Source organism: Grosmannia clavigera (genome assembly GCF_000143105.1).
Source record: "Grosmannia clavigera kw1407 unplaced genomic scaffold GCSC_144, whole genome shotgun sequence".
Classification (NCBI taxonomy): domain Eukaryota; kingdom Fungi; phylum Ascomycota; class Sordariomycetes; order Ophiostomatales; family Ophiostomataceae; genus Leptographium; species Leptographium clavigerum.
Window position 1 is genome coordinate 468,088 of NW_014040797.1, and position 26,772 is coordinate 494,859.

Here is a 26,772-nt window from a genome sequence, read left to right on the forward strand (position 1 = left end):
ATGTCATTTGTGGCGCCTGCCTACATCGTTTGCTCTTTCTATCGTTTGCGCGAACAGTAACACGGGCTATTATTAACTCGTTAATTCAAGCAGCACTGCTGCAAACTTCCTAGAAACACACTCTGAATTACATTTCCCCCACCAGCACGTCTGGCTCTTCCACAAAGCCGATCTTTGCTGCCGAAGACGGCCCCTCAAAGTCTCCCATAGCAGTGTCGTGGTACTGCACCACTGTGACGTCTGACTGCACATCCATGTCGTACCCATCCTCGTCAAAGCTTTCAAATCCTTCTTCATCGTCCTCGAAGTCGTATACGTAATCGCTCTCGTCGTCGTCGGCTGACTCAGCAACATCAACCAGTGACGATCCGCATGTCGAGTCATCCAGTGTCATCGCGCTGGGCTCCCCTGAGATGGTCGAGATGCCATCGTGGGCAGCACGACTCTCGTGGCTGCTGGTCGTCCTATACTCGCTTTGCACTGCCAGCCTGCTGACGCCTTGCACCAGAACAAAACTGGAATCCGTGTGTTCGGTCTTCAGCTCGGACGCATCGTCGGTGGCGGCGTCGAGCTCGCCTACCGACAGCGTCGCCGTGCTCATCGTGTCGGCCGTTGTGCCCACCTGCGTCGTGCCCGTGTGGTATGCAGGCCCAGGGCCGATGGGCCCGAGCTGGGCCATCGGCAACTCGTCCTGGAACACGCCGCCGCTGCCGTCGTCTTGTCCGCCTGCCCACAACGGCAGAAAGCGGAACTCGTTCTCGGACAGGCCCAGAAGCAGGTGTGGCGACGGGTTGTCCTCGGCGAGCTCAAACTCCGGCACGAAGCTGTATCGGTCGTACAGGTGCGAAAACGTCTTGATCATGCGCTCGCTGCGCAGCTCATTGCGGATGACTTCCAGCTGAAACGGCTCCTGCGGCTGGAATGTGGAATAGGGTCCTCTTATGGTCACACCAAGGATCGCCAGCTGGTTCGTGATCACCTGATCGGCCCTGCCTTCGTCCATGACCAGCGCCCTGCGCAATGCAGTGTTCGCGTCTTTTGCCATGCCGTCCATGAGATACGTCGCAGCACCGCGGAGACTGCGCGCCATGCCGTTGCCGATCACTCTCCAACGCACCCCCGTGAGCAGCTTTTGCTTCTCCGAGAGGCCTTCGTACACGTGGGCAAAGGACTTGTATTCACGCGCCTTCTGACTCACGTACACCTCCAGAGCCCCAGTGTAGAGACAGCTTTTGCCGTTCCGCAACAGACTGCCAAGCCGTCCATGTAACAGCGAAGTCCGGAGGATGGTTTCGTATGTGTCTGCAAGCCTCTGGATCGCTGTCGAAGCGGCTCTTATCTCTCTCGTCTGCGGCACGGCCTCTGCAACCGCACGCTCGATGGTCCGCAGCCGGTGGTACTGCGGCACGTCCAGGAGATCGAGCTTGTCAGGCGACTGCAGCTTCGCTCGGAGCTCGCCGATGCGGCGAGTCAACGCTTCGCTGGCATGGTCCAGCAGCGTCTCGAGGTCATCGTCCAGCCCGGACAGCTCGCGGCCAAACGGCGTCCGCTGGCGCTGGTATGTGCGTGGCTGGCTGCTGTCACTGGCATCACACAAGGCCCGCTCGGCCACGAGAATACGGTAAGAAGCCCGCGTCACGTTCGGCAGCTTGATGTTCCATGCCATGCGGAAGCACTCCTCGGGAAGCGTGTCAATGATGATGGTGTTTCCTTTGGTGAGAAACCACTCGTGCACCAGCGATCGCAGCCGGCTCAGGCTGCTGGTGTTTCCGTTGGCGCCAAAGAGCTTGGCCAGTCCGCAGATCGTATACACTCGTGCGGCAGAGTCGAGCAGCAGCGGACGTTCGGCCAGCACCAGCAAGAGACGGATGACGTTGGCTACATGGCGCACCTCGCAGTAATCGTCGATGCGGAACTCCGCTGCAAGTGGCAGATCCCATATACAGTTTCTCGAGTCCAAGATATCCGGCTCTTTGGTTTCACTCCCAACCTGGCTCATCATATCGCCAGCAGGTGCAGCAGCAGGTGCAGTCTTCTTCCTCCTGTCCAGCCGCATCTCGAAGCAACGGCAGGCATCGTCATGGCCGCCTGCCACGGCGCTTGGCACTTGATGCTTATTCGTCAGGTATGTCAACATGCTGTATTGCACGATGCCCTTTGGCAAGGTCAGGGCCTCGAGATGTTGTGAGCGCAGGTCAAAGTCCGATGACGGCCCAAGATCGAGCACATATCGTATGCCGTCCGGTAAGTCATGGCCGCTGGAGCGTAGGCTGTTGAGGGTTTTCCGTTGGTATCGCTCGTTACCCAGCAGCTTGACGAACTTGTCGCAGCCACTAGATCGAAGGGTGGCGGAGCTGTAGCGCAGCAACCATTCCTGCGGGTAGCAGAGGCCATCGCAGGTAAGCTTGCTGATTGCCGGAGATAGTTGCAGCCAGATGATCGTGTCGGCCTCGGCTTCGGAGAAAAGGCTGGCAAACTCGACCTGGGCAGCAATGATGTGTGTGATGTCTTGATTATGGCGCTGTATAGCACAATTGCGCTTTTCGAGTAAAGGATCACTCATGCGTGGAAGGCCGTCGTTTGTTTCCGCGGCAGCCTAGAGAATGAGAGTTGAGCGTTGCTGCCAGCCTTGCCAGGAAGAAAGACAAATAGCTTTCACTCACCATGACAGCTTGGTTTGTGCCGTACTATCTACAGTTTGGCCTGGAAGGTTTGATTATATAGCAAGGGCGGTAGTGAGACGGGGAAACGGAGATGAAAAAGTAGTTGTTAAAGTAAGAACCGCATTTTGTGATAACTGCTGATCTGCTCTCGCCCGGTATATTATAGCAGTGCCCGAATGACTCGGTCATTGGACGAAGCATGCATATTCACTGCGCAATAGCTGCGCAAGGCAGATCGGCAAACTAGCGTTAACTGCCGGACGCAGCGGCTAGCCCATCTGCAATCAACATACCTCTTCTTGACGCTCCAGAACGAGACCTATCACTGAATTGTCTTGATCTCCCTTTTCCGGCTTAAGATCATCAAAGTTCGACGATACATTTCTCAGCGAGGAGAAAACAGACACTTCCGGCTTGCTCACAGGAGTCGTGGTTATCGATAGGAAACCCCGCCAAACCACCACTGGAGATCTTCGCAAGGCGTTGCACGGAGTATCTCTAAAATAGCGTGTTCATGCCGCTATAACACAGTAGCACCACCAGTAAGCCTCCACTTTTTAGAAGCGGGGCTCTAATGGAGCCGGACAGTTGTCTTTGTCCTTCGTCCTGCCCAAGTTGCTTCCTGGTAATGCAATATCTGCACAGAGGGTATGCGATTACGAACCCCAATGCATGAGGAACCGACTGTTTCCCTGTGTCTACAAGCATGAGAAGGGCGGATAGGTGGGACCTCGGGTCCACCACAGCTCATCTCTACTCCGTACGTTTGTTCCTCTATAGCAACTGTTTGTTCCATTTCCTGCCCCATGACAAATACGTAATATCTCTCGCCATGTCACTGGCCTAGGTACGAACTCATTGAGTACTTTCAAGACCGCACGCCGTCGATGAAACCGATCTCAGTCGTCTCCGCACTGTCACCATGGCCACCCAAGCCACCGCAGTCGGTGTTGGTCTGGTAAGGCCAATGCTCTGTGAGCCAATGAGCAGCGCACATAATCGGCAACCTCTACGTCAGCGTTGGCCGTAGTGGAGGCGGCAAATGAAGACGGCATGTGGACCTACAGATAAGGATGCTGTGAGAATTCACGAGCCCAATCGAGTACTGGTGTTGAAGAAACTTTTCTCCCTGCGACCGCTTTCACCAAGACGAAAGCCAGAGTAGAGATATAGCAACAGTTCATCTAACATACCTGCGAAAGTGAATGTACTAGCGGGAAGTAACTTAAACCATGCAAACGGCCGAAAAGGCACCACTAATACAAAGCACGCAACTACCGATATCTTACATGCAAGCCTTGACCTAAGCGCCCAAACCCAATGCAATAGCTGATTTGTGCTTGTACTGGGACCAAGCATCTCATAACCAATCCCAGAAGCCCCAGCCAGAAAACAGAAAACCACCAGGAAAAGAACAGACAGAAAGTAAAACAGCAACAAAAAAAATATTGTATAAACAATGCAATGAGCAACATCAACCTGATCTGGAAAAACTTTCGTACTCGCCGATCTCATCAATAACAGGCCGCTCCACCTCCTTGCCTTTCGCCTTCTTTCCAGGCCCGGCTGTGCCCAGCCGGCTTCTGCTGTCGCTGCCGCTGCTGCCACTTCCTGCCACACGCCTGCGAGCATTGCCACTGCTTGGCGCTGGCGCTATCTCCGTCATCATCAAGATTTGGTCCGCCGGAGTGCGGGACCCGCTGCTCCTGGCACCACCTCCGTGCTCGCGGGCGGCAGTGGCATATTCTATATCGGAAGTGGGCACACTGCTGCCCGACTTCTCGCTCATCGTCTGATGGTGCTGCAGTTGCTGTTTCTGTAGTGAACGCAGCTCGCGCACGACGTCGGTGAAGCTCTCTTCCAGCGTCTTCATCCTGGCCAGCACCAGTCGGCTCATGCGGTCACGATCGCGGTCGTTCTCCCCGTTCGTCCGCGCATTAATCGCATGTGCCAATGCCAGCTGCGAGGTAAAGCTGCCCGACAGCGTAGCAAAGGCAGCGTCGTCGGCTAGTGGGGCGCCAATCGCAGACGCCAGATCCGAAGACACCTCTAAGCTGGCGTCGATCGATGACATCCTCCGCTGTGCCCGGCGAACGGGTGTATCAAGCTGCGGCATACTCGAGAAAGTGCCCGTGGCCCGACTCAAGGACGGCTTCGTCTGATCCTTGGGCGGGCCAATCGGCTGCGGCCAGCTTGATTGATGAACAGACCGCCTTGATGATTTTTGGGCTGGAGAGGATGCTCCCGAAGTGCCTGCAGTCCGGGGACGAGATCGGGACTGCATAGCCGGACTCGGTGATGGGGGAGAAACCATCTTTGGTGACTGAGGCGTGACGGCGTTTTCGGCTCCCGAATGGACCGAAGGTGGTTTAAACAAAATCGTATTAGTAGAGATAGCCCGAGAATGCAGTGCTTTGCGAGAGGAGCTGGGCCTGGGAGGAGAAGACATCATCTCGTCCCGGCGTCTTGCTTCGTTCGTCTTGTCCTCATGCCCAGAACCCTCTGTAGACGCGGGAGATCGAGCTGCCATATCTCGGAAACGGGATGCTATTGGTGTAGGAATCAATGCACCGTCTACTTCGTCGCTATCGCCGCTGTCTTCGTCTTCTGTCTCTGTCTGATTTCGGACAGGCGTGCCACCCATGTCGCCTGCATTTGTCGTGTTGTCTTCATCCTCATCATTGGTTACCAGCTCGTCATCGCCCTCAGCGTCTGTGGTATGATCTTTGAAAGCGATATCAAAGGGCCCGCGCAGTCGTTCTTCGCTGTTCACCTCTCTCGGGACGTGGAAGGCAGACAGCGACATGAGATCAGCAGGATCACTTGCTGCTGAGCGGACCTCTGAAATGTGTCGGAATCTGTGCGGGCCCCTCTCCCGCTGTATGTTGATGCTATCTAGGGTCGAATAGTTCGAAACGGTGAGTCCGTCATTGTGATCCATCCAGTTGCGCACGGCCGTCTGCGTCTTGCGTCGTTCGTTACGCCTATGTGTCCGCAGGCTAGCGATGTCGGGAGTCCGCCGGAATACTTCATCGAGAGCACGGTCCTTCTGATACCCAACAACGGATTCCTCGCGAAGGCGAATGCTGGGACTGAAGAGGGCGACACGACCTCCCGGGTCGGCAAATGAAATGATACGCTGTCTTGCCCGATTCGAGTCCTCAACTAGATCAGTAGGCTCGTACATGAACGGCGCTAGAACGAACTTTTCGTAGAAGAAGATGCCGAAGAGCAGGGGGAAGTGCGTAATTTTGATGACGAGCCGGTTGAGCGCCACAAAATGGGGCAGAGGCATGCAGTAGCGCAAGGGCATCATCATCCATGCAAATATATTGGTTGGCGCAACGTAGGAGAAAAGCGCGTCGTTTTTTACCATAGAGATGGTATTGATTGCGAAGAGAAATCTGCGCCTGTCAGTTTGCATGTCCCATATACTCAGGCAAGGCTTCAGTAGTGGATCGTACTGATGCTCTTCGTTTGCGTTTGACGCAATTTCCATAAACGAGTTGGACAAGACTGTGACGAGGATTGTGCTGTTGGGAAGCAAGAGTCAGCCTACATTTCCCAGAACGGCAGTTTCCCGCGTGGGAGGCCACATACACAATAACGAAATGGCAGAGAATGAGGAAAAAGCCCATAATGACTTTGCCGAGGAAGTTGTAGGTGACCCAGCTGCATATGACTGTCAGTGCGAGCTTTACCAAGAAATGGGTAGAGACTGAGTAGCTTACACTTCCCAAGCCGCTGGCGTGAAGCCCATAATGATCTGAAATATCTTGTACGCGACCTCGCTGGGATCAGCGGTGTCGTTGTGGGAAAGCGTGAAAAAGACAAAGAAGCCAGAACAGGCGACTATGATGAGCACAAATACGGCGGCCAAGTCCACGGCCATGAGCCGGAAGGCTATGAGTAGCTGCGAAAAGTACTGGTAATGGTCCAAGACGCTGAAGATGCGAGGCAGCAGCAAGATGGCGTTGGCGGCGAGTATGTCGTAGGCGTTGTCGTTCCATCGCTGGGCATCGGCGAGAAAGACACCACAGACACGGAGGGAGTAGTAGAAGATGAGCAGCAGAAGAATGCCGAGGTCGAAGATGTTCCAGAAGCTCATGATGTAGAGCGAAAAGCCCTGCTCGGTGAAGCCGACCAGCTCGTCCAGCATGAAGCCGGCGCTCCAGAACCAGAAGATCAGCTCGAGGGTGGTGATGCGGCTGGAGCGCTGCACCAAGACGGCAAGGAAGAGAGCGATCAGGACGGCCAGCGAGCAGGTGGACAGAAACTGACGATAGCGGGGCACACGCAGTCGTGACAGCTTGAACAGAGACGCATTCCGGGGGTTGTATAGCGTCACAGTGCGCCGTCGGGGCAGATCTGACTGAGGCTGAAGCTGAGACTGCACATGACGGCCCTGTTCCTCTTTCCCTGGCTGGTGCTGTTGCTGGCCGTTGTAGGCAGGGATCTGGTTGTTTACTGAAAGCAGAGGCGTACGAGGATCATTGCTGCCGCGTCGAGCAGGCCCCCGTGTGCTGGGTCTGTTGCGTGTCCAGACTTGGTTACTCCCGGCAGCCGATGCCGGTCCGGGGGCGGTGGCCGGTGTTTTTCCTGCGTCACGATGCAGATAATCTGCCGACGAGTAGAAGCTGATGGCGCCATTCCATATGGCCTCGAGCTGTTGGACGACGAGAGGATGGGCGAGGAAATGCTTTGCATTGGCACGGATGGCCACCTCCAGGGTCGAGGTGCGGGCAGTGTTGGCAAGCCGCAGCTGGAACTGCGGGCCGGCCGAGATGCCTTGCAGCGGGTTGAAGTCGTAGGAGAGGGCATCGATCAGCTCGCGCGTGGAGTATTCCTTGAGCAGCTTGATGGCCAGAAGCTCGCACACCTTGCCTCGGGTGCTGCATGTGCCGGCGTTTCCGGGGGAAAGCTGGCCTTCCTTGCAGAACTGGAGACAGTTTGCCATGAGGGCATACAGCGTTGCGCGAGAGAAATGGTGGGCGCGGACCAGTTGCTGCATAGGCTTGACGAGAAATTGGGACACTTGCGGAGAGCGTAGCTGCTCCCAGGTCAGCATGGTATCTGTGCGAGTCTGGACAATGATGCGTATGGCGTGCACGATGTTGTAGACCGGGAGTGAGTCTGGTTTATGGTCAGCAGCCGGTGCATAGCCGTAAAGAACGGGTAGTAGAGCGACCTACCCAAGTGTGATGCCGAGAAGAGGGGCAATACTTGTGAAGATCGCCTGTCTCCGTCCTCATCTTCGGGAGGTTGATCGCCACCCGATTGAGAGCCATTGCCAATGCCGCCGTCTTCATTGGAATCGTCATCTTCGTCGTCGTCAGCTTCTGTAAAGTCGGCAGTCGCATGTCGAAGTTGGGCATAGGGACGGCTGGTGGCCGGGCCAGGAGACGCATCGTGATGTCGTAGAGAGTCGCTGCGGCTGCGACGGAGGTCCGGGCCCGTGTTCTGAGCCCGGCCTTGGTCTGGAAGCGGGTCAAGCTCTGCAGACCGGCTGCCGCTCATGGTACGAAACATTTGGGAAAACATGGCCCCAATTCGAGTCACCTTCGTGGCCTGACAGGCTGTCCACTTGTGAACACGTTTGTCTAGTTTACCGTGTCAACGCCATGGGAGAGAAGTCGTGGTTCGCCTTGCGGGGTCTAGGTCGTCGGGGAAGGTGATCGTAAGGCTTAGGAGAGGATGGTCGTGACTGGTCGGCAGCAATCCAAACCCTCCTCGCGTCCCGGCACAATCCCTCGTCGCTGCCTCTGTAAGGCTCAACAGTACATCGCTTCGGAGAAGCTGTGGGAGGGGAGAGAGATTCCGGCCGCAGCAGGATGGGGACACAAACGGGAAAAAGCTGTGCGAGTACTTCGTATATACAAAAATAATTATAATAGAGCGGAGTAAGGGGAAGGGGTTACATAGCAAAGGGCCAACAGCGGAGCGCCAGAGGCAGATCTGAAAACCAACAGGAGCTGTTTGCACAGGGGGGACGCGCGAGAAGCGCGATGCGGGCTAAAATATGGGGAGAAGAGGGAATGGGTAGCGCTATCTAGGTTCAGAGCTAGCGTGATAAGGTGTGCGAGAAGTTGGGAGCTGCGTCAAACTACGGCGTAGTGGCCAGTAGCGAGAAATGGGCGAGACAAGCACCACTCGTTCTTTCCTCACGGCGCTACCCCCAGTGTGCTATTCTCAGTGGTCCTTTCCCATCTTGACAGATGACTGCTACTAAAAAGCGGCTGCATAGAAGAACGACAGCAGACGTCGACGTTTAACGGGGATGTAGAGGAATGCAGTAAATAGGGTAGGATCAGGAGACAGCACATGGATGCGACAAGCGATGGGCCTCCCAGCACACGTCGATTATTAAATGGACTTTTACCGGGGGCTGATACCCACGAGGCTCGTAGCCCACAAAGTGTCCTGTTTTCGCACAGCCCACGTTTTACCTACGAATCCATTCTCGCAATCCACCACATTGTCTCGCTCGCGCACAGGACTACTCGATGATATTGCTTCAATTCGCCCCCTCCGAGCAAATGGTGGGCAGCCTATGCAGCTCGGCCCTACTGCTCATTGGGCCGATCCTATGATAGCGGCCGCGCCAAGTGACCTGCCCATGAGTCGGCCGCAACGCTGCACGGCCCCATGATTGGCAGAGTCTGATACTGCAGGCGATCTCCGTGTTGCATCCCCAATCAGAGAGGCCGTCCGTTCTGTCCTTCTGTAGCGTCTTCCTCGCCTTTGCTCTACTGCTACAGAGTACTCCGTCTGTTTTGTGTCCTTCCCTGCTATTAGCCCACAACTTGTTTGACTGAGCTGCCTTCTTCAGGCGACAATCTACCCTGGGTGGGGGAGGTGTCATGGATGACGGTAGTCATCTCAGATCTGCCCTCGCCTTGCTGCTGCATCGCGTAGTAATTGCAGCAGCAGGTCTCATCCTCACATATGTAGTACGCTCCTCACTTGGAAAGGCGGGGCTTGAGTAGATGATCGTCGCTCTGATCATCGTCAATGGGTCCGTGTGCGAAACAGCGCCGGGCCAAAGTTGGAAAGAGGAAAGAGAAAGGAGCAAAGGCCCGACAGATCGGAGGTGTCTTGTCTTGGATATCTATTGGCTGCGCGCTTATCACAATTCATTTTGCTCAGTTTGGTGCATTCGCGTCTTTGGCGGCGCTGTTTGTTGGCCTGGACTGGACTTGTACTATGTATTGAAAGATACGAGTACTTGTCCATTCCCAGGCAATTGTCGGTGTAGAAAAGTGGGTGTGGGAGAGCAAGCTGAATGTTATATCGCCACGGGCGTATGTCTCGTGGTAGCTCGAGGTAAACCAACCTGAAGGCGGCTGTCCGTGCAAGTAGCGCATCCTGCAGCCGCAGGATTCATCTTGCCTCTCGCCTCTGGTACAGAGAGAGAAGAATGTGTGCCCTAGATGGTAGCAGCAAAAGCGAAGCTTGCTCATGAGGTGCTGACTACTCCGTAGTTGCTGCTGGCCCCTCTATTGGCCAGCGGGTGGTCTTACTTTCAGCGTTCTACTCGCCAGCCCATGCTGCAGCCACAGAATGCGCTGCGCCAATTGACCAACCACAGGGACCCTACGGTGGCCGGAGCACGCAGGGCTGTATTGGCGGGGTTGTGCCGCCAATTGGAGTGGCCAACCAGACGTCCGGCCGGGGTGGATGTTCACATGCTTGCAAAGCTTTCAGAAAGAAGCAACGAAGCTTCTAATTGCAGAACGTTAAGCCAAACTCGCTCTTGAGTCGCAGAAATACGAGTAACACAGCATAAAGGCCACGTCTGTCCAGGCCTCAGTCCTCCGTACGTTCAGGTAGGTCACGTGTGGCCAGATTCATCTATCTTTAGTAGGCTTTCCAGATCTGGTTAGTGATAAGCGTACGGCCCCGTAATAGTGGCGTACTAGTGCTCTTGATTGGCCGAGATGAAGTCATTACTAAAAAATGTTTGGACGAAAGGGCCCGGATGGAAAAAAAACTTTTTTCAGTTTCGTTCTTCTCCCTCTCCTCTGCAAACTTTGTTGCAGACTGACCTGTGTCTCCCGAAAGAGCGCAGCCGTCTGGAGAAGAAGACGAGAGAAAGATCGCTACTTGTTGACCCAGCTTACGCTTACGCCTGCCAAGCTCTCCGCAACCCACTTGTCTCCAGCATTTGTTTGCCCCTCCTCTTCTCCCTCTTTCCCTCGGGAAGCAGAGCGAAAGAGAGAGTGATAGATTGGGAGAGCTGCCTCTCTGTCTCTTTGCGACTTCGGCCTTGTACAGTTTTCGAGAACCACGCATACAACCACCGTCGTCGCCATGTCGACATCCGCCTTCTTCTCTCCGGCTTCTTCGACGCCCTCCGAGACATCGGAGCAGCGGCTCGTCAGCCTGGAGCTCAAAGATGGCACCGTCTACCAGGGCTACAGCTTTGGTGCTGAGAAGAGCGCTGCCGGCGAATTGGTCTTCCAGACCGGCATGGCCGGCTATCCCGAGTCCTTGACGGACCCGTCTTACCGCGGCCAGATCTTGGTGCTCACGTTCCCCCTCGTTGGCAACTACGGCGTGCCCTCGCGAGAGGCGCTCGACGACATTCTGGGCGACCTGCCTGCCCACTTCGAGTCGTCCCAGATTCATGTTGCTGGTTTGGTCACTGCCTCCTACTCCGGGGAGGACTTCTCGCACTTCCTGGCCGAGTCCTCTCTTGGTACCTGGTTGAAGGAGCAGGGCATCCCGGCTATGCACGGTGTCGATACCCGTGCTCTGACCAAGCATATTCGCGATACCGGTAGCCTGTTGGGACGCATGCTCCTCAAGAAAACCCCGGCAGCTAATGGGACGTACGAGGATGCCCCCGACGGCTCGCTCTTGGCTCCCTACACGGCCGAAAACTGGACGGAGCACTTTGAGGCTCTCGACTGGGTGAACCCCAACGAGAGGAATCTCGTCGCTGAGGGTGAGTCTCTGGACCGAACGGTTAGGGAAGATGGGTTTTTGCAGAGCTTGCAGCTGACCATTCTTCTTTTGACCCAGTGTCTACCAAGAGTCCGAAGCTCTACAAACCTCCATCGGGAGTTGCTGTCAAGATCCACCCATCGGGACGCCCTCTCCGAATTCTGTGTCTTGATGTCGGCATGAAGTACAACCAGCTCCGCTGCTTCCTGAAGCGCGGCGTTGAGGTTCTCGTGTGCCCCTGGGACTACGATTTTACCCATCTGTCTGAAAGGGGAGAATACGACGGCTTGTTTCTGTCCAACGGACCGGGTGACCCGGCCGTTCTGGACAAGACGGCAAAGCACATTGCCGAGGCCCTTGCCAAGAACGACACGCCGATCTTTGGTATCTGCCTGGGACACCAGCTGCTCGCTCGCGCCACCGGAGCCAGCACTCTCAAGATGAAGTTTGGCAACCGCGGCCAGAACATTCCCTGCACGAGCATGGTCACCGGCCTCTGTCATATCACGTCGCAGAACCACGGTTACGCTGTCGACACGGCCACGCTACCGGCTGACTGGAAGGAGCTTTTTGTCAACGCAAACGATGGCAGCAACGAGGGTATCATGCATGTCAGCCGTCCTTACTTCAGCGTCCAGTTTCACCCGGAGAGCACTCCGGGCCCGCGGGACACTGAGTTTTTGTTTGATGTCTTCATTGACACCGTGCTCAACTGCGCAACGGATGCGAAGTACCTTCAACTGCCGGTCACATTCCCTGGCGGCACGGCCGAGGAGAACTCCCGGAATCACCCGCGCGTTCACGCGAAAAAGGTGCTCGTGCTGGGCAGTGGCGGTCTCAGCATTGGCCAGGCCGGCGAGTTTGACTACTCTGGTAGCCAGGCCATCAAGGCGCTTAAGGAGGAGGGTATCTACACCGTTCTCATCAATCCCAACATTGCGACCATCCAGACGTCCAAGGGTCTGGCAGACAAGGTATTCTTCCTCCCGGTCAATGCCGAGTTTGTTCGCAAGGTCATCGTGTACGAGCGTCCAGACGCCATCTACGTCACCTTTGGTGGCCAGACGGCACTGCAGGTGGGCATCCAGCTCAAGGACGAGTTTGCCGAGCTTGGTGTGACAGTTCTAGGCACGCCCATTGACACGATCATCACGACCGAGGACCGCGAGCTCTTTGCTCGCAGTATGGAGTCTATTGGCGAGAAGTGCGCCAAGTCGGCCTCGGCCAACAGCATCGAAGAGGCCATGCAGGTCGTCCAGAGCATCGGCTTCCCTGTGATTGTCCGTGCGGCCTATGCCCTCGGTGGTCTCGGCAGCGGCTTCGCCAACGACGAAGAGGAGCTGTTGGCGCTGTGCGGCAAAGCGTTTGCCGCGAGCCCGCAGGTGCTGATTGAGCGCAGCATGAAGGGCTGGAAGGAGATTGAGTACGAGGTTGTTCGCGATGCCCAGGACAACTGCATCACCGTGTGCAACATGGAGAACTTTGACCCTCTGGGCATTCACACGGGCGATTCCATCGTGGTTGCGCCATCGCAGACTCTGTCTGACGAGGACTACAACATGCTGCGGACGACGGCGGTGAATGTGATCCGGCATCTCGGTGTCGTGGGTGAGTGCAACATCCAGTATGCGCTCAACCCGTTCTCGCGGGAATACTGCATCATCGAGGTGAACGCCCGTCTGTCCCGGTCCTCAGCGCTGGCCTCCAAGGCGACGGGCTACCCGCTGGCCTTTATTGCAGCCAAGCTCGGCCTGGGCATTCCGCTCAAGGACATTTCGAACTCGGTTACGCGCGTGACCTGCGCATGCTTCGAGCCGTCTCTGGACTATGTCGTGGTGAAGATGCCCCGGTGGGATCTGAAAAAGTTTACGCGCGTGTCGACGCAGTTGGGCTCGTCGATGAAGAGCATTGGCGAGGTGATGAGCGTTGGCCGGACCTTTGAGGAGGCGATCCAGAAGGCGATCCGTGCCATCGATTTTCACAACCTCGGCTTTGGCGACTCCAAGACAGCACTCATGTCCGTCGACGACGAACTGCAGACACCGTCAGACCAACGGCTGTTTGCCATTGCCAATGCCATGCACGCGGGCTATTCCGTCGACAAGATTTGGGAGCTGACTAAGATCGATCGCTGGTTCCTGCACAAGCTTAAGGGTCTGAGCGATTTTGCCCGACGCATGACCACGCTCACCACCGGCGACGTCGTGAAGAGCCCCGACGTCCTGCTGCAGGCAAAGCGCCTTGGCTTCTGCGACCGGCAGCTGGCGCAGTTCTGGAGCTCCAACGAGATCGCCGTGCGCCGTCTTCGCCTCGAGGCAGGCATCACGCCGTTTGTTAAGCAGATCGACACGGTGGCGGCCGAGTTCCCGGCCTTTACAAACTATCTCTACATGACTTACAACGCGACGGATCATGACATCACCTTTGACGATCACGGTGTTATGGTGCTCGGCTCAGGCGTGTACCGTATCGGCTCGTCTGTCGAGTTTGATTGGTGCTCTGTGCGGGCTATCCGCACGCTGCGGCAGTCCAAGTTCAAGACCATTATGGTTAACGTAAGTTCGTTCTTGGAGACCTCTAGTTTATTGCAGTCCCTATCATCTCTCTACACCTTGGTCTTTTTGCTTTCATCCTGGCTTCTTTCTCTAATTTCCTTTCCTGAGTCCCCTTCCTCATTCATATCCTTTTCCCTCTTCTCGTCTACATTTCTCGATATATCTCTAACATGATTAAAAAAGTGCAACGCAGAGACTGTAAGCACCGACCATTCTGAGGCGGACCGGCTTTACTTTGAGAACATCGACCTCGAAACCGTGCTGGACATTTACCAGCTCGAAAATGCCAGTGGCGTTCTGGGCGCGATGAGTGGCCAGACGCCCAACATGATCGCCCTCCCATTGCTCCGGGCTGGTGTCCGGGTGCTGGGCACATCCCCAGAGATGATCGACACGGCTGAGAACCGGTACAAGTTCTCTCGCATGCTGGACAACATCGGTGTTGACCAGCCGACATGGAAGGAGCTCACCAGCTTCGACGAGGCGCGGGAGTTCTGCAATATGGTGACGTACCCAGTGCTTGTCCGGCCTTCATACGTGCTCTCTGGCGCTGCTATGAACACGGTCTACTCCGAGGCGGACCTGGAGGCATACCTGCAGCAGGCGGCGGATGTGTCACGTGACCACCCGGTAGTGATCACCAAGTATATTGAGAACGCCAAGGAGATCGAGATGGATGCGGTGGCCAAGGACGGCAAGCTTGTCGGGCACTTCATCTCGGAGCACGTGGAGAACGCAGGCGTGCACTCGGGCGACGCGACGCTGATCCTGCCGCCTCAGGATCTGGAGCGGACGACGATTGCACGGATCGAGGAGGCGACGCGCAAGATTGGCGCAGCGCTCAACGTGACGGGACCGTTCAACATCCAGTTCATCGCCAAGGACAACGACATCAAGGTGATTGAGTGCAACGTGCGAGCGTCGCGGTCGTTCCCGTTCGTGTCCAAGGTGATGGGTGTGGACCTGATCGAGATGGCGACACGGGCAATTATCGGACAGCCGTTTGAAGCATATCCGCCAACAGACCTGCCGGCGGGCACGGTGGGCGTCAAGGTGCCGCAGTTCAGCTTCTCGCGGCTGTCAGGAGCAGACCCGGTGCTGGGCGTGGAGATGGCGTCGACGGGCGAGGTGGCATGCTTCGGATCGGACAAGTTTGAGGCGTACCTCAAGGCGCTGATCTCGACGGGGTTCAAGATGCCGCGGCGCAACGTGCTGCTGTCGATCGGATCGTTCAAGGACAAGAAGGAGATGCTGCCGTCGGTGGCGAAGCTGCAGAAGATGGGGTACAAGCTGTTCGCGACGGCAGGGACGGCGGACTATCTGCAGGAGCATGGGATTCCGGTGCAGTACCTGGAGGCGCTCGAAAATGAGGAGGAGGAGGCCGGCAACGGCAAGAGCAAGAGCAAGAGCAGCGGCAACGGGCAGAAGCGGGAGTTCTCGCTGACGCAGCACCTGGCGAAGAACATGATCGACCTGTATATCAACCTGCCGTCGAACAACAAGTACCGGCGGCCGGCGAACTACATGAGCAAGGGATACCAGACGCGGCGAATGGCGGTGGACTACCAGATTCCGCTGGTGACGAACGTGAAGAACGCCAAGATCCTGGTGGAGGCGATGGCGCGACACTACGAGCTGGAGGTGAGCCTGCGGGACTACCAGACGAGCCACCGGACGGTAGTGTTGCCCGGGCTGGTGAACATTGCGGCGTTTGTGCCAGGGCTGGTGGCAACGGGCGGCAGCCGGGATCTGCAGGCGGTGTCGCGAGCGTCGATCGCGGCCGGCTTCAGCATGATGCGGGTGATGCCGCTGGGAGTCGACGGAGCGATCACGGACGTGCGGACGCTGAAGCTGGCGCAGCAGAACAGCCGGCGCGGCAGCATCTACTGCGACTTCAACCTGTCGGTGACGGCGACGTCGACCAACGCGGGCCAGATCAGCCAGGTGGCCGGCGAGGTCGGGTCGCTCTTCATCCCGTTTAACCACCTGTCGGACAACATCAACCGGGTGGCGGCGGTGACGGCGCACTTTGAGGCGTGGCCTGTGCACAAGCCGATCGTGACGGATGCGCGGACGACAGATCTGGCCTCGCTGCTGCTGCTGGCGTCGCTGCATAACCGGCGGATCCACGTGACGGCCGTGACGACGCGCGACGACATCCAGCTGATTGCGCTGAGCAAGGCCAAAGGACTGCAGGTCACGTGCGACGTCTCAATCTACTCGCTGTACCTCTCACAGCAGGACCACGCGGGCTGTCAGCTGCTGCCGACGGCCGACGACCAGGCGGCGCTGTGGGAATACATGGACGACATTGACGTGTTCTCGGTCGGCAGCCTGCCATATCAGCTGGCTCATTGGCTCCAGGGCCGCGACGGCCAGCCGAAGCGACCGCAGAACGAGGCTGACACAGCCGTGGGCATCGCGGACGCGCTGCCGCTGCTGATGACGTCGGTGGCCGACGGCCAGCTGACGCTGGACGACATCCGCACGCGCCTGCACGACAACCCGGTGCGCATCTTTGAGCTGCACGACCAGGTCGGCACGGCCGTCGAGATCGAGATCAACCGGCCCTACACGATCGAGGCCGACGTCGAGGCCGCCCCGTCGCTGTCGCAGTCGCTGTTTGCCGGCCGCATCATGCGCGGCGCCGTCCAGCGCGTGACGTTCCAGCACGCGACCGTCTGCCTCGACGGCGAGGTGCTGGCACTGCCCGGTCAGGGCAAAGACATGTCGACACACGGGGCCCTGCCGCCAGCCACGCCCGTGGTCACGCCGCTCTCGCCGCTGATCAAGGCCCAGCAGATGCAGCATCAGCTGCAGGCCCAGCCAGACAGCCCGCGTCTGCGGCGGCAGTCCATGCTGTTGTCGAGCAGCGCGCGGGCCCGGGCAGCCGAGTCGACGCTGCTGCTGCCCTCTGCCATGGGCGGCTCGCCCTCGGCTGCAACAGGTGTGGCTGTGCTGGGCGGTGTGGCTGGACTCGGTGTGGCTGGACTTGGTGTGGCTGAGGAGGGCACCACGACGGTGTCGACGACGGCAGCCGTGTCGACCGGCCACGAGACCGGGTTTGCGATGACGTCGACGCTGGCGGTGCCGTCAGCTCTGCCGGCGCTGCTGTCGCGGGCGTCGGCGTTCAAGAACCGGCCGGTGCTGTCGGTGCGGGACTACGACCGGGCCGACCTGCACCTGCTCTTCACAGTGGCGCAGGAGATGCGGCTGGGCGTGCAGCGCGAGGGCGTGCTGTCCGTGCTGCGGGGCCGCGTGTTGTGCACGCTCTTCTACGAGCCGTCGACGCGGACGGCGTCGTCGTTTGACGCGGCCATGCAGCGGCTGGGCGGCCGAACGGTGGCCGTGGCCACATCAGCCTCGTCGGTGCAAAAGGGCGAGACCCTGCAGGACACGCTGCGCACCATGGGACAGTATGGCGACGCGATCGTGCTGCGGCATCCGGACGAGGGCAGCGTCGAGGTGGCTCGGCGCTTCAGCCCGGTGCCGGTGATCAACGGCGGCAACGGCAGCCGCGAGCATCCGACCCAAGCCTTCCTCGATCTCTTCACCATCCGCGAGGAGCTCGGCACCGTCCAGGGCCTGACCATCACCTTTGTCGGCGACCTGCGCTACGGCCGCCCGGTCCACTCGCTCTGCCACCTGCTCAAGCACTACCATGTCCAGGTTCAGCTGGTCGCGCCCGCTGCTCTCGCCCTGCCTGTTGCCCTGCGCGACAGCCTGCGCGCCCGCGGTCAGCTGCTCGCCGAGTCGCACGAGCTCACCCCCGACATCATCGCCCGCAGCGATGTGCTCTACTGCACCCGTGTCCAGAAGGAACGCTTCCCGTCTGTGGCCGAGTACGAGCGCGTCCGCGGCTCCTACCGCATCGACAATGCCACCCTGCGCCACGCAAAGTCCAACATGATCGTCCTGCACCCGCTGCCGCGCAACGACGAGATCGCCGAGGAGGTCGACTTTGACCAGCGCGCCGCCTACTTCCGGCAGGTGAGTACGGCGAGAGAGAATGACGAGACCCCCGGTCATCGGATGCTTGCTAACCCTCCCAGATGCGCTACGGCCTGTACTGCCGCATGGCTCTGCTCGCCCTCGTCATGGCTACCTGATCGCCCGTGGGTGTGGCAAGGTGGCTGGCCAGATAAGACGCGACTCCGAAGACGGGTCAGGATCGATCGCAAAAGTTTCTGCTTTTTTCGTGTCATTTCCCCAATCTCTTTTCTTCCACTCTTCTGCATACAAATTGCATCTCTCTTTGCTATGCTCTAGATTCATAGACCGATTAAAGGAACGTAGACAGTACCAGGCTCAGGGCCGTTGCATTGGGTGATTTGGGTGCATTGGGTGAGCGTTGTGTGTCGGCTTATTGGGTACATTCTGTTTGTGGCGTTGGTGTGTGGCTTGCGTTTGCATGTTCTGTACGTTCATCACGTTCTGTACGTTATTTGTATATTATGTGTATATTATGTGTATGTATATAGTATGAGTCTACGAGCAGCTGGTTACATTGCGTACATCTTACTGCTACTATGTGTCATGTCGATTCTCAGCCCACCACGCGCTCAACTTCCGTTCCGTCTTCGCTTCGCCGCCTTGTGGCCTGACTCGTGAAGAAAAGCCTGAAAGCCGCCCACGTATGAATGCTGCTGTGGCCAATCCGGACGCTTCAAAGCGGACGAATGTAGAAAATTACGGGGCCCCCATAGTCACGTGACATTGCAAAGGAACACCACTGCGTATATAGAAGCGCTGGATCCCTGGCTGCAACTGCAACCACAGCGATATCATTAGTCATCGTGTGACAAAAGGGAAGCCCCTCCAAAGCGCAGGAATTGAGGTTGAAGTCACTGACTCACTCTTACTTTCCCCCTTTATGCCACTCGTTGCCGCACGTCTTCTGCCACGCTGCCGCTCTCTCCAGCAGACGACTCGTGCTGCCTTTGGATCCATGGCTCTGTACCAGTCGCCGTCAGCCGCGGCTACAGCCAGCGGTCCAGCACGTCAGGACAAGCTGATATGTTTGTGTGGCCCCATTCTGGTCATGTGACCAGGACCAGTTCCAGTTCCAGCTGACACCACAGTCGCCCCATCGCCGCTCTCGGCCTCCGCGCCCGGCACGCCTGCCCCGGCCGGCCAGTTCACCAAGCACGAGCAGGACGGTGGACTGCGGCGGGTCGACCTGAGCGCCAGTGGACCGGTGGCACAGTTTCACGCCTGGTTCGCCGAAGCGCGGGCAGCCGGCATCGCCCACCCCGAGTCGTGCACGCTGGCGACGGCGAGCCTGCCGTCGGGTCGCGTCAGCGCGCGCGTCGTCTACCTCAAGGAGCTCGATCCGCTCGGCTTTGTGCTGTACTCCAACTTTGGGACGTCGCGCAAGGCGGCCGACCTGTTCGGCACCACCGACGGCGCCCAGCAGCCAAACCCCTGGGCCGCCCTCACGTTCTGGTGGGAGCCGCTCGAGCGACAGGTCCGTGTCGAGGGCCGCGTCGTCCGCCTTCCCGCTGCAGAGTCGCAGCTGTACTTTGACACGCGCGTGCGCGGCTCCCGCATCGGCGCCTGGGCATCGCGCCAGTCGCAGGTGCTGACGCCTGCCGAGACTGGAAACTCCGAATCGGCCGACGACGGCCGCACTCAGCTCGAACAGTGGGTTGCCGAGGCCCAGCAGCGCTTCGGCATCGCCGACGACGCCGGCCACATTCCCGTGCCCGACTTCTGGGGCGGCCTGCGCATCGTGCCCGAACGCGTCGAGTTCTGGCAGGGCCGCAAAAACCGCCTGCACGACCGCTTCGTTTACGACCGCGTGTCCGGCAGTGACGGCGCCGAGGATTCCTGGTCGCTGAACCGTCTCAGCCCATGAGCCACGCTTTCATTAGGTCTGCGTAGACAAAGAGGAAGAACCATGAAAGATTAGAAACTTGTATTCGGGGTATTGTCCTGTTGCGATCCGCTTGTATGAGACGATATGAAAAAAAGAACCCACAAAGAGCAGAAAGACCTAGAACAATGAGACACTGAACAAAGAAACAGGAAAGAAGTGGAAAGGGGACAAACTCCAGTAGCCGTCCCGAGAACCTGTTTATGCCCAATGAGATAGATCGATGTCTTTCCAGCCCAGAATGATGAGATACGAGAGCAGAAAAGGAAAGGAAAGAAACAGGAAGCCGTCGCTATGTGCTCGCAGCACCCTCTTCATAAAGTATTAGGAAAAACAGCAGAAATGCAAATCCAACGCCGCCCGATGACCTGTACTCCTTTTCGTCTTCGTTTCTTTGATTCTTTTCGGTGGGCTTCCTCTCAGCGCCCAAAAAACCCGAGACACTCGGACCGAGACGCCATGTGATGACGTCGTGTTCTCTCCGCCGCAGCCTCAGCTGCTGCTGCAGCAGCGGCCGCTGCCTCTGCCGCCACCATCTGCCCTTGCTTCCGCTCCTGTTCTCGCTGCTGTGCTCGTCGCTGTTGTGCCCGCGCCGCCTGCATGCCTGCACGTCGCATGTCGTCCCGCGCATCTGCCAGCAGGTCGGCATCCAGCAGAGGCAGGATACGATAGCCGAGACTCTGCATCACGCACCGCTCCGTGGCCGAGAGTTGGCTAGCCGACCAGAGCGAAAGCCGGCGGCAGAGGGGGGCGTCGGCGTGAGCGCCAGCATCGTTGCGCTGACCCCAGGCACAGTACGAATGCGCTGCCTGTTGACCCGCGTGGCCGTCGTCGGTAAACTTGGTCGCGATTACGAGCGCCGCTAGGATGATCACTTCGGGGAAGACCGAGTCGATGTGGCGGGGGTGTCGCTGGCTGTACGAAGACGATGGCGACCGAGACGAAAAGGACGAGTGCGACGAAAAGGCAAAACTGTCAAACGTCGCCGCGGCTGGTGGCAGCGTGTGTCGCTTTAGCGGCTGTGGAGGCATCCGCATCGGCCCTTTCTCGTTTTCCAGCTGTTGCTGCTCGCCGTCCTTCTCCCCATCCGCCTCCTTGTCCACATCCTGGTTGAGAGGGCAGGTCAGACGCCACGTGCGGGAGAAGCGCGCGTCGAGCGAGTCGAGGATGCACACGGCCAGTGCGATGGTGTCAAGTGGCAGCGCTGCTCGTGTCAGCATAGCCTGGACCAGAGGCACAGACGGCGTCGCCAGGGAGGCGGCCGGCGGCAGCATGTTGACCAAGTGGATAGCCGGACCTGTGGGGACAGAGTTAGAACAGGGACCACTAAGAAAAACTGGAAGCTAGCAGACAGCCTTACCTAGCAGGGACTCCTCTAGGGCCTCTCCCTGTTCGAGCTGGGGGCTCTGAAGAGCCGACGAATTGCGGCTGGACGGCGGCGGTGTCGGCAGGTTAGAGAGCGGGCGGTACGTCGAAGAGAAGTAGTCGTCGTCTGAGAGGTCGTCCGCATCGACGGCAGCGACCACGCCCTTGAGACTGTTGGCCGCACAGCAGTCAATTGGGGGAACCGCAGGTGGTGTAAGGGTCCGGACAGCCATGGGCCTCCCGGATATGTCGGTCTTCGTACCAGGTTGATCCATCAGGTAAGAGATAGTTTTGCTGCGAAGAAGCCCTTCTGCCTAGCTCGTTCTTACACGGAGAACAGTTCGGTTGTGGGCGACGAAGAATAGAAGAATCACGATGAGCAGCTCCGGACAGGTCGACCCATCCTCGGGGGGAGAGAGAACGGAAAGATGTTGTTTCTTTTTCTGATCGTAATGTGTGATGTTGACCGTTGGCTTGGCCTGTTCGAATCTACCGATGCTGGTGGCACTCGCCTGTCCAACAGCCAGAAGCGGTGAAGCTCGAAGAACTTAGATGGTCGGTCGCGTTCCTGGTTTAGCGCAGCTAAACAAGACGGTCAGAGAAAGACGAAGTGTGCATAGTATGGCGACAGAGAGGGAGAGAAGTGCAACCCAGAACAAAGGGGATACGTGATGGGGAACGGGGGGGGGGGTATATATAGAACAGCCTGACTTACGCTGTCACAGACAATGATTAGCAGCCAGTGTGAGTACGTGTGTCTGTGTACTAATTCGTACTCGTATGCTCTGTATCGAGAAACAGACAAGACCAGCGTCTCCATACTATGTACTCGTACTCCGCACACCGCAAAATGGGTTGTGCGAACGGACACATCGTACGAATGGGTTGCAGGGGCCCAGACTTACCGTACAGGTGAGAGACGTTTACGAAGTAGTACGGAGTAGTCTTACACTGGGAATGGGGGGGTGGGAATAGTGGCTTGTGCATGCTGATGCTTGTACTCCGTACAGAGCGCGAAACGAGAATATGAAAAGTGGAACTTGGGGCCCTGGAGAGACCAAAAGGAGGCAGAGCCGCAGGAGACTCTTCCAAGAGGTGCACATTTGAGAGAATCCTTCCTATCCTCTACGGCGTATGCATTTGAGCAATGTCCCGTGTGCAGTCATGCAGCCAGTGTGCCTTGCTCTCGGCGATGAGAGAAGCCCAAAAAGCTGTGGGGACAGCCAGCTAGCATTAATCGGGGCTGACCGTGAATGGGGGGGAGAGAAAAAAATCAGAAGAAAAAGGGAAAAAAGAAAGTAGAAGAGCTCAAAGAGGATATTGAGCAACGGCACGGTCGAGGCAGACAGGGGCTCGTGTACACCTCAGCTGCTGCCGGACACGAAGCCAGGATGAGAAGGGAGATGCTCACGTCACAACCCCGATATTCCGGCACCTCTGCGGCCAGCAGCTGAGAGAAGTGCTTCCACTCGCTGCCCAAATGTTTCGACGTCTTCCTTGGCCATCCGAACTTGCACATGGCGTGCATCCGTCTCAGAGTGGCGTATAGCTGATCTCTTTCCTTTTGTTGCCCTCTGCTGACACGCTCTGTTTTCATCCGCATGCCAAACTGCTCCCCTTCTTTCTTTTTTGCTTTCTTTTTCTCTCTTATTCCTGGTTCCTTTTCCTTGATTTCCTTTTTTCTTTTCTTTTTTTGCCTTTCTGCTTCCGTCTCCGCTTGCGTCTCCGCCCGTTCTGTTTTATTTTGGGTTTGCCCATCTCGTCCTCTCTCCTCTTTTCCTGATTCTCGGCGTGTTTTTTGACCTTCCCCTTATTACCCTGGTCTGCCCCAGTCTCCTAGCCAGGGGTTGCTTGGCGACGATCTCAGCCTGAACTAGGTCCTCCAGCTCCCCTGCCAGCAACTAAGCCGGCCATAATCGTCAAACGGCGGATAATATTAATAGACGAACACGCTAATAATGGATATGATAATCTTGTTATATCCGTCTGTCGCGTGTCGCTCTTCGCAAATACGACCTCCAATTGCGCAACACGAGCGCAGCCCAATTGATCGCCCTCTTACTCCGTAGGGCAGGAGACGCACAGCCTGTGCCAGATGCTCCCAGACAACGGCGATCGACATAAATAGAAGGTCTAGGCGGAATGGAAGGCTAACGGCCTCCAGTACGGAGTACGGCTTGTAAGATGGTGTCTGTCGCTTCGGTTTGGCCGCGCGTCACAGCATACTCCGTACGTCGTACACTTTCTTGTCTGGCCTTGATTATGAAGGACCAGGTGAACGTTGGTGTACTCCGTAGCGAAGCAAAGGCCAACCTTGGCAGTTCTTGTCGCGCCTTGTAGCTCTTCCAATTCTCATTCGTCAAGGCTAATACCGATTCGAAAGCCTGATTCCTCCTTCTCCACCGCTCCCGGTAATCCTGCCATCGGCTCCGCTGCACTCCGCCACCGCACCCGCCATGTTATAACGGTAGCGGTCCTTCGTCGGTCATGGCCGGTCCTTTGCCATCTGTAAGGATCTTCCATGTCGTGGCGCAAGACAAATCCTGGCGACTCCTTTTTGCGGGGGCGTTGGTCGCGCTGCAGGGAATATTCCAGAGTGGCATGCTGATGCTGATGCTGATACTGTCGTTGCTGCTTGGGGCCTTGTACAGACGCACAAGGCATTCTATCTCTAGGTCGGCATTCTCCTGTCTTCGCCGCTGGCGTCGTCACGTTGTGACAAAGTCGTATCCAGCATATCGCAGCGTAGCAGCAGCGCGTCGCTCAAGCTCCAGTCCAGCTCACTGAACGCCGAGAGCAGTGTAACTTGCAAACACCGATGCACAACCGGCTGAACGCATTTTGATGTGGCCGTTTATAACACGTCAGTGATGGCCTGATCGGACATAGAAGCTCATAAGCAAGCTGTTGTCTGTCGTAGTGTATCGTTATGCATAGTTCTGACCACAACAAGTTTCCGTGAGGCGTATACCGTAATCTGTATTCGCGCCCCCGAGCAGAGGTGGGCATTGCTAGTCCAGAACGTGATACTGCAATAGCAACCCACAGACGGTCTATTGATAGAAAAGTCGTCGCTGTCAAGCATAGACGTAGCTCTTAGCTGAAAACCCAGAAGGCACTGTTCAGCTGACCAGCTGCAAAAGCCCGTGGTTGGCTGCAGAAGAAACACCATGCTGTCCTCTTTGCCCCAATCCTTCGGGCCACCATAAAGCATCTTGCCAAGTATGCAGGAGGAGTCACCAGGTTGCTGTACAGCATGGCCTTGTTCGGACGTAACGAATGACTTGTCAGTACGTGTTCAACCGGTGAAACTGCTGGCATTAAAATTGCAAAGCCGGCTAGAAGGTAAGAAAAGTACGCCTTACCCTTTGCCAAGCGCATGAATGAGCTGTACAGCGACTCGTATTAAGAAACAAGAACCCTAGATAGATCCATTAGCGCCTGTCGTTGTGGCGCGGGTGCTGCCTGTTCGTCTATACAAACGAATTGGTCCACCAAGAATTAAATTACAGGATGGTGATTCAGGAAGAGGGCACGTCCAACTGAAGTGTTGTCGGTGCCTTTCTCGTAGGGGTACATGTTTGTCCTTGTCCTATACAAACTCTGTCAGGACAGAAACCGATCAGTGCTCTTGGAAACCTATTAAAAGGACTGGCTCCCGAGAGGACGAAAGTTCAACTTCTTGTAAGATATATCCACACGTCGAGAGATGTTTCATCAGACCTTCAGCCCGCTGAACTGGGTAAAGATTGACTGGTCGTTTAGTAGGCGATGGACTACCCTCGCTCAGCTTTCTGTCATTCTTTGGACCCGAGCATAAAGCCATACAGCCCTTGCCTCGGATGCAAGTTGTCTATTGAGGATCAGGTCAGCTGGCTTCAAAAAAGCAGCCGTCAATTACAAGTGCCGACTAGAGGAAGTGAGAAAAAGATCGGACATTTTGCAAAGTACTCTTTCGCAGAAGACGCATTGCTGATCCACAATTGCTGCCCAATGTGGAAGAAAAATCAAATCCAGATAGAGAAGTTGCGACTGTCGAAACCAAACGGGGAACAGCAATTTTGCTCGTTCAGAGAAGCTTTTATTAATCAAGTAAGCGTGTTTCACATGAGACCTCTTGCATCCTGCCACTTTACAGATCATTTACTGATATGTACTTATATAAATAAAGTAAACCCATCAAACCAATCATATCAGGCTGCCGCTCAAGCACAAAAGGTGTCTCGCTGTAAGGTTGGATACACTAGACATCCAAATCACTTTGTTAGTTGGCCAATGGCTCTCTCCTTCTAAACGGGGGTTTTCGCCTTTCATCGTCGTTCTTCGTACCCTTTAGCCTATAGAGAATCTCAAGGAAGAAGGGCCAATTCAGATAATGAAGCGAGATATAGAAAATAAAAGACCAGCATCTATTCTAGACATAACTTACGAGAAATTGGGACTTTGTATATGAGCTCTTTTTTTCTTGTTGTAAGAAGTTAGGGCCCTGGTCTGCCTGCAGACCTCCTCCATCAACACTATTATTAGCCGTGTTATGTAGCTCCTAGTGCTTGGCCACAACAATTGGAAAGTGAGAAATGCCAGTCTCTTTCAGGTTCCAGGTTTCAAAGTGCCGTTTAAATACTGATTACTACTCACCACCAGTCTTGATTGCTTGCATTATATGAGACATCAGAGATTGGTCGATCATGTTGTTAAGATCGAAGCCGCTAACGCCGTTGATAAGACTATGGTCCCGCTGGTTGAAGCTGAGAGACGACAAGCCGAGGCCGATAAAGAGGCTCGGCTGAGCCGGTTGCAGTACAACAGCAATCTGCTGGAACAGCAGCATGGCATTGATGTCGAACTGGTTGCCTTGAAACAGGCTTTGGAACCTCAGGATGTCCAAGTTATTGACCGGTCCAAGCCGAGACAACAGCTGTCCAGGGTGTCGACCAGCTTAAGGTACTGAAAATTTGTGTTGCTAAAGACCAGGCTGCTCAGTTGAGACAGATAGAAAGATGAGCGAGGCCCAATCTCCATGGTGGGAGCAGCACAGGCAACGATAGTCAGAACGCTGGTGAAGAACGTGACGAGCTCGTCCAAGCAGGGAGCTGCGTAAAGAGTAAAAGATAAGGTAATAAGGGGAACAGAGCAAAGAGCACGGTTTCTTATCTCGTGTTAAGTCGAAAATTCATGAGGCGGCTTCAAGTATATAGTACTACCACACATCTCGAGACATACAGGGAGACAAAGAATGAACGAAGCGAAAGTGAGCACAGCTGAGAGTTTTCTTAAGTTTGTCTGCATTCTCAGCCGATGGATCGTCTTACCTCTGAATATGAAGAATGACTGAAAAAATACGCGCAGCCGAACCTCGCTTGCGTTT

General features: G+C 56.4%; 6 protein-coding genes across 6 annotated transcripts; 2 read left to right on the plus strand and 4 right to left on the minus strand.

Annotated features, from left to right (window-relative positions):
- Positions 1 to 127: 127 nt before the first annotated feature.
- Positions 128 to 2,563, minus strand: CMQ_3150 (uncharacterized protein; the record flags this gene model as incomplete). The annotated part of the gene is made up of 1 exon (XM_014317228.1): positions 128 to 2,563. One exon carries the CDS (start codon positions 2,561 to 2,563, stop codon positions 128 to 130), a length of 2,436 nt encoding a protein of 811 aa, XP_014172703.1.
- Positions 2,564 to 4,137: 1,574 nt separating this feature from the next.
- Positions 4,138 to 8,192, minus strand: CMQ_3263 (integral membrane channel protein; the record flags this gene model as incomplete). Its single annotated transcript, XM_014317341.1, has 5 exons — positions 4,138 to 6,067; positions 6,128 to 6,196; positions 6,264 to 6,335; positions 6,395 to 7,796; positions 7,856 to 8,192. The coding sequence occupies 5 exons, from the start codon at positions 8,190 to 8,192 to the stop codon at positions 4,138 to 4,140; spliced, it is 3,810 nt and encodes a 1,269-aa protein (XP_014172816.1).
- Positions 8,193 to 10,973: 2,781 nt separating this feature from the next.
- CMQ_2948 (bifunctional pyrimidine biosynthesis protein) lies at positions 10,974 to 18,273 on the plus strand (the record flags this gene model as incomplete). Its single annotated transcript, XM_014317026.1, has 4 exons — positions 10,974 to 11,610; positions 11,688 to 14,164; positions 14,348 to 18,154; positions 18,217 to 18,273. 4 exons carry the CDS (start codon positions 10,974 to 10,976, stop codon positions 18,271 to 18,273), a joined length of 6,978 nt encoding a protein of 2,325 aa, XP_014172501.1.
- A 764-nt stretch (positions 18,274 to 19,037) lies between these two features.
- CMQ_3014 (pyridoxamine phosphate oxidase) lies at positions 19,038 to 20,021 on the plus strand (the record flags this gene model as incomplete). Its single annotated transcript, XM_014317092.1, has 2 exons — positions 19,038 to 19,182; positions 19,246 to 20,021. The coding sequence occupies 2 exons, from the start codon at positions 19,038 to 19,040 to the stop codon at positions 20,019 to 20,021; spliced, it is 921 nt and encodes a 306-aa protein (XP_014172567.1).
- Positions 20,022 to 20,331: 310 nt separating this feature from the next.
- On the minus strand, positions 20,332 to 21,637 carry CMQ_2581 (uncharacterized protein; the record flags this gene model as incomplete). The annotated part of the gene is made up of 3 exons (XM_014316659.1): positions 20,332 to 20,516; positions 20,650 to 21,336; positions 21,400 to 21,637. The coding sequence occupies 3 exons, from the start codon at positions 21,635 to 21,637 to the stop codon at positions 20,332 to 20,334; spliced, it is 1,110 nt and encodes a 369-aa protein (XP_014172134.1).
- A 4,397-nt stretch (positions 21,638 to 26,034) lies between these two features.
- On the minus strand, positions 26,035 to 26,235 carry CMQ_2626 (uncharacterized protein; the record flags this gene model as incomplete). Its single annotated transcript, XM_014316704.1, has 1 exon — positions 26,035 to 26,235. The coding sequence occupies one exon, from the start codon at positions 26,233 to 26,235 to the stop codon at positions 26,035 to 26,037; it is 201 nt and encodes a 66-aa protein (XP_014172179.1).
- Between the last annotated feature and the right edge of the window lie 537 nt (positions 26,236 to 26,772).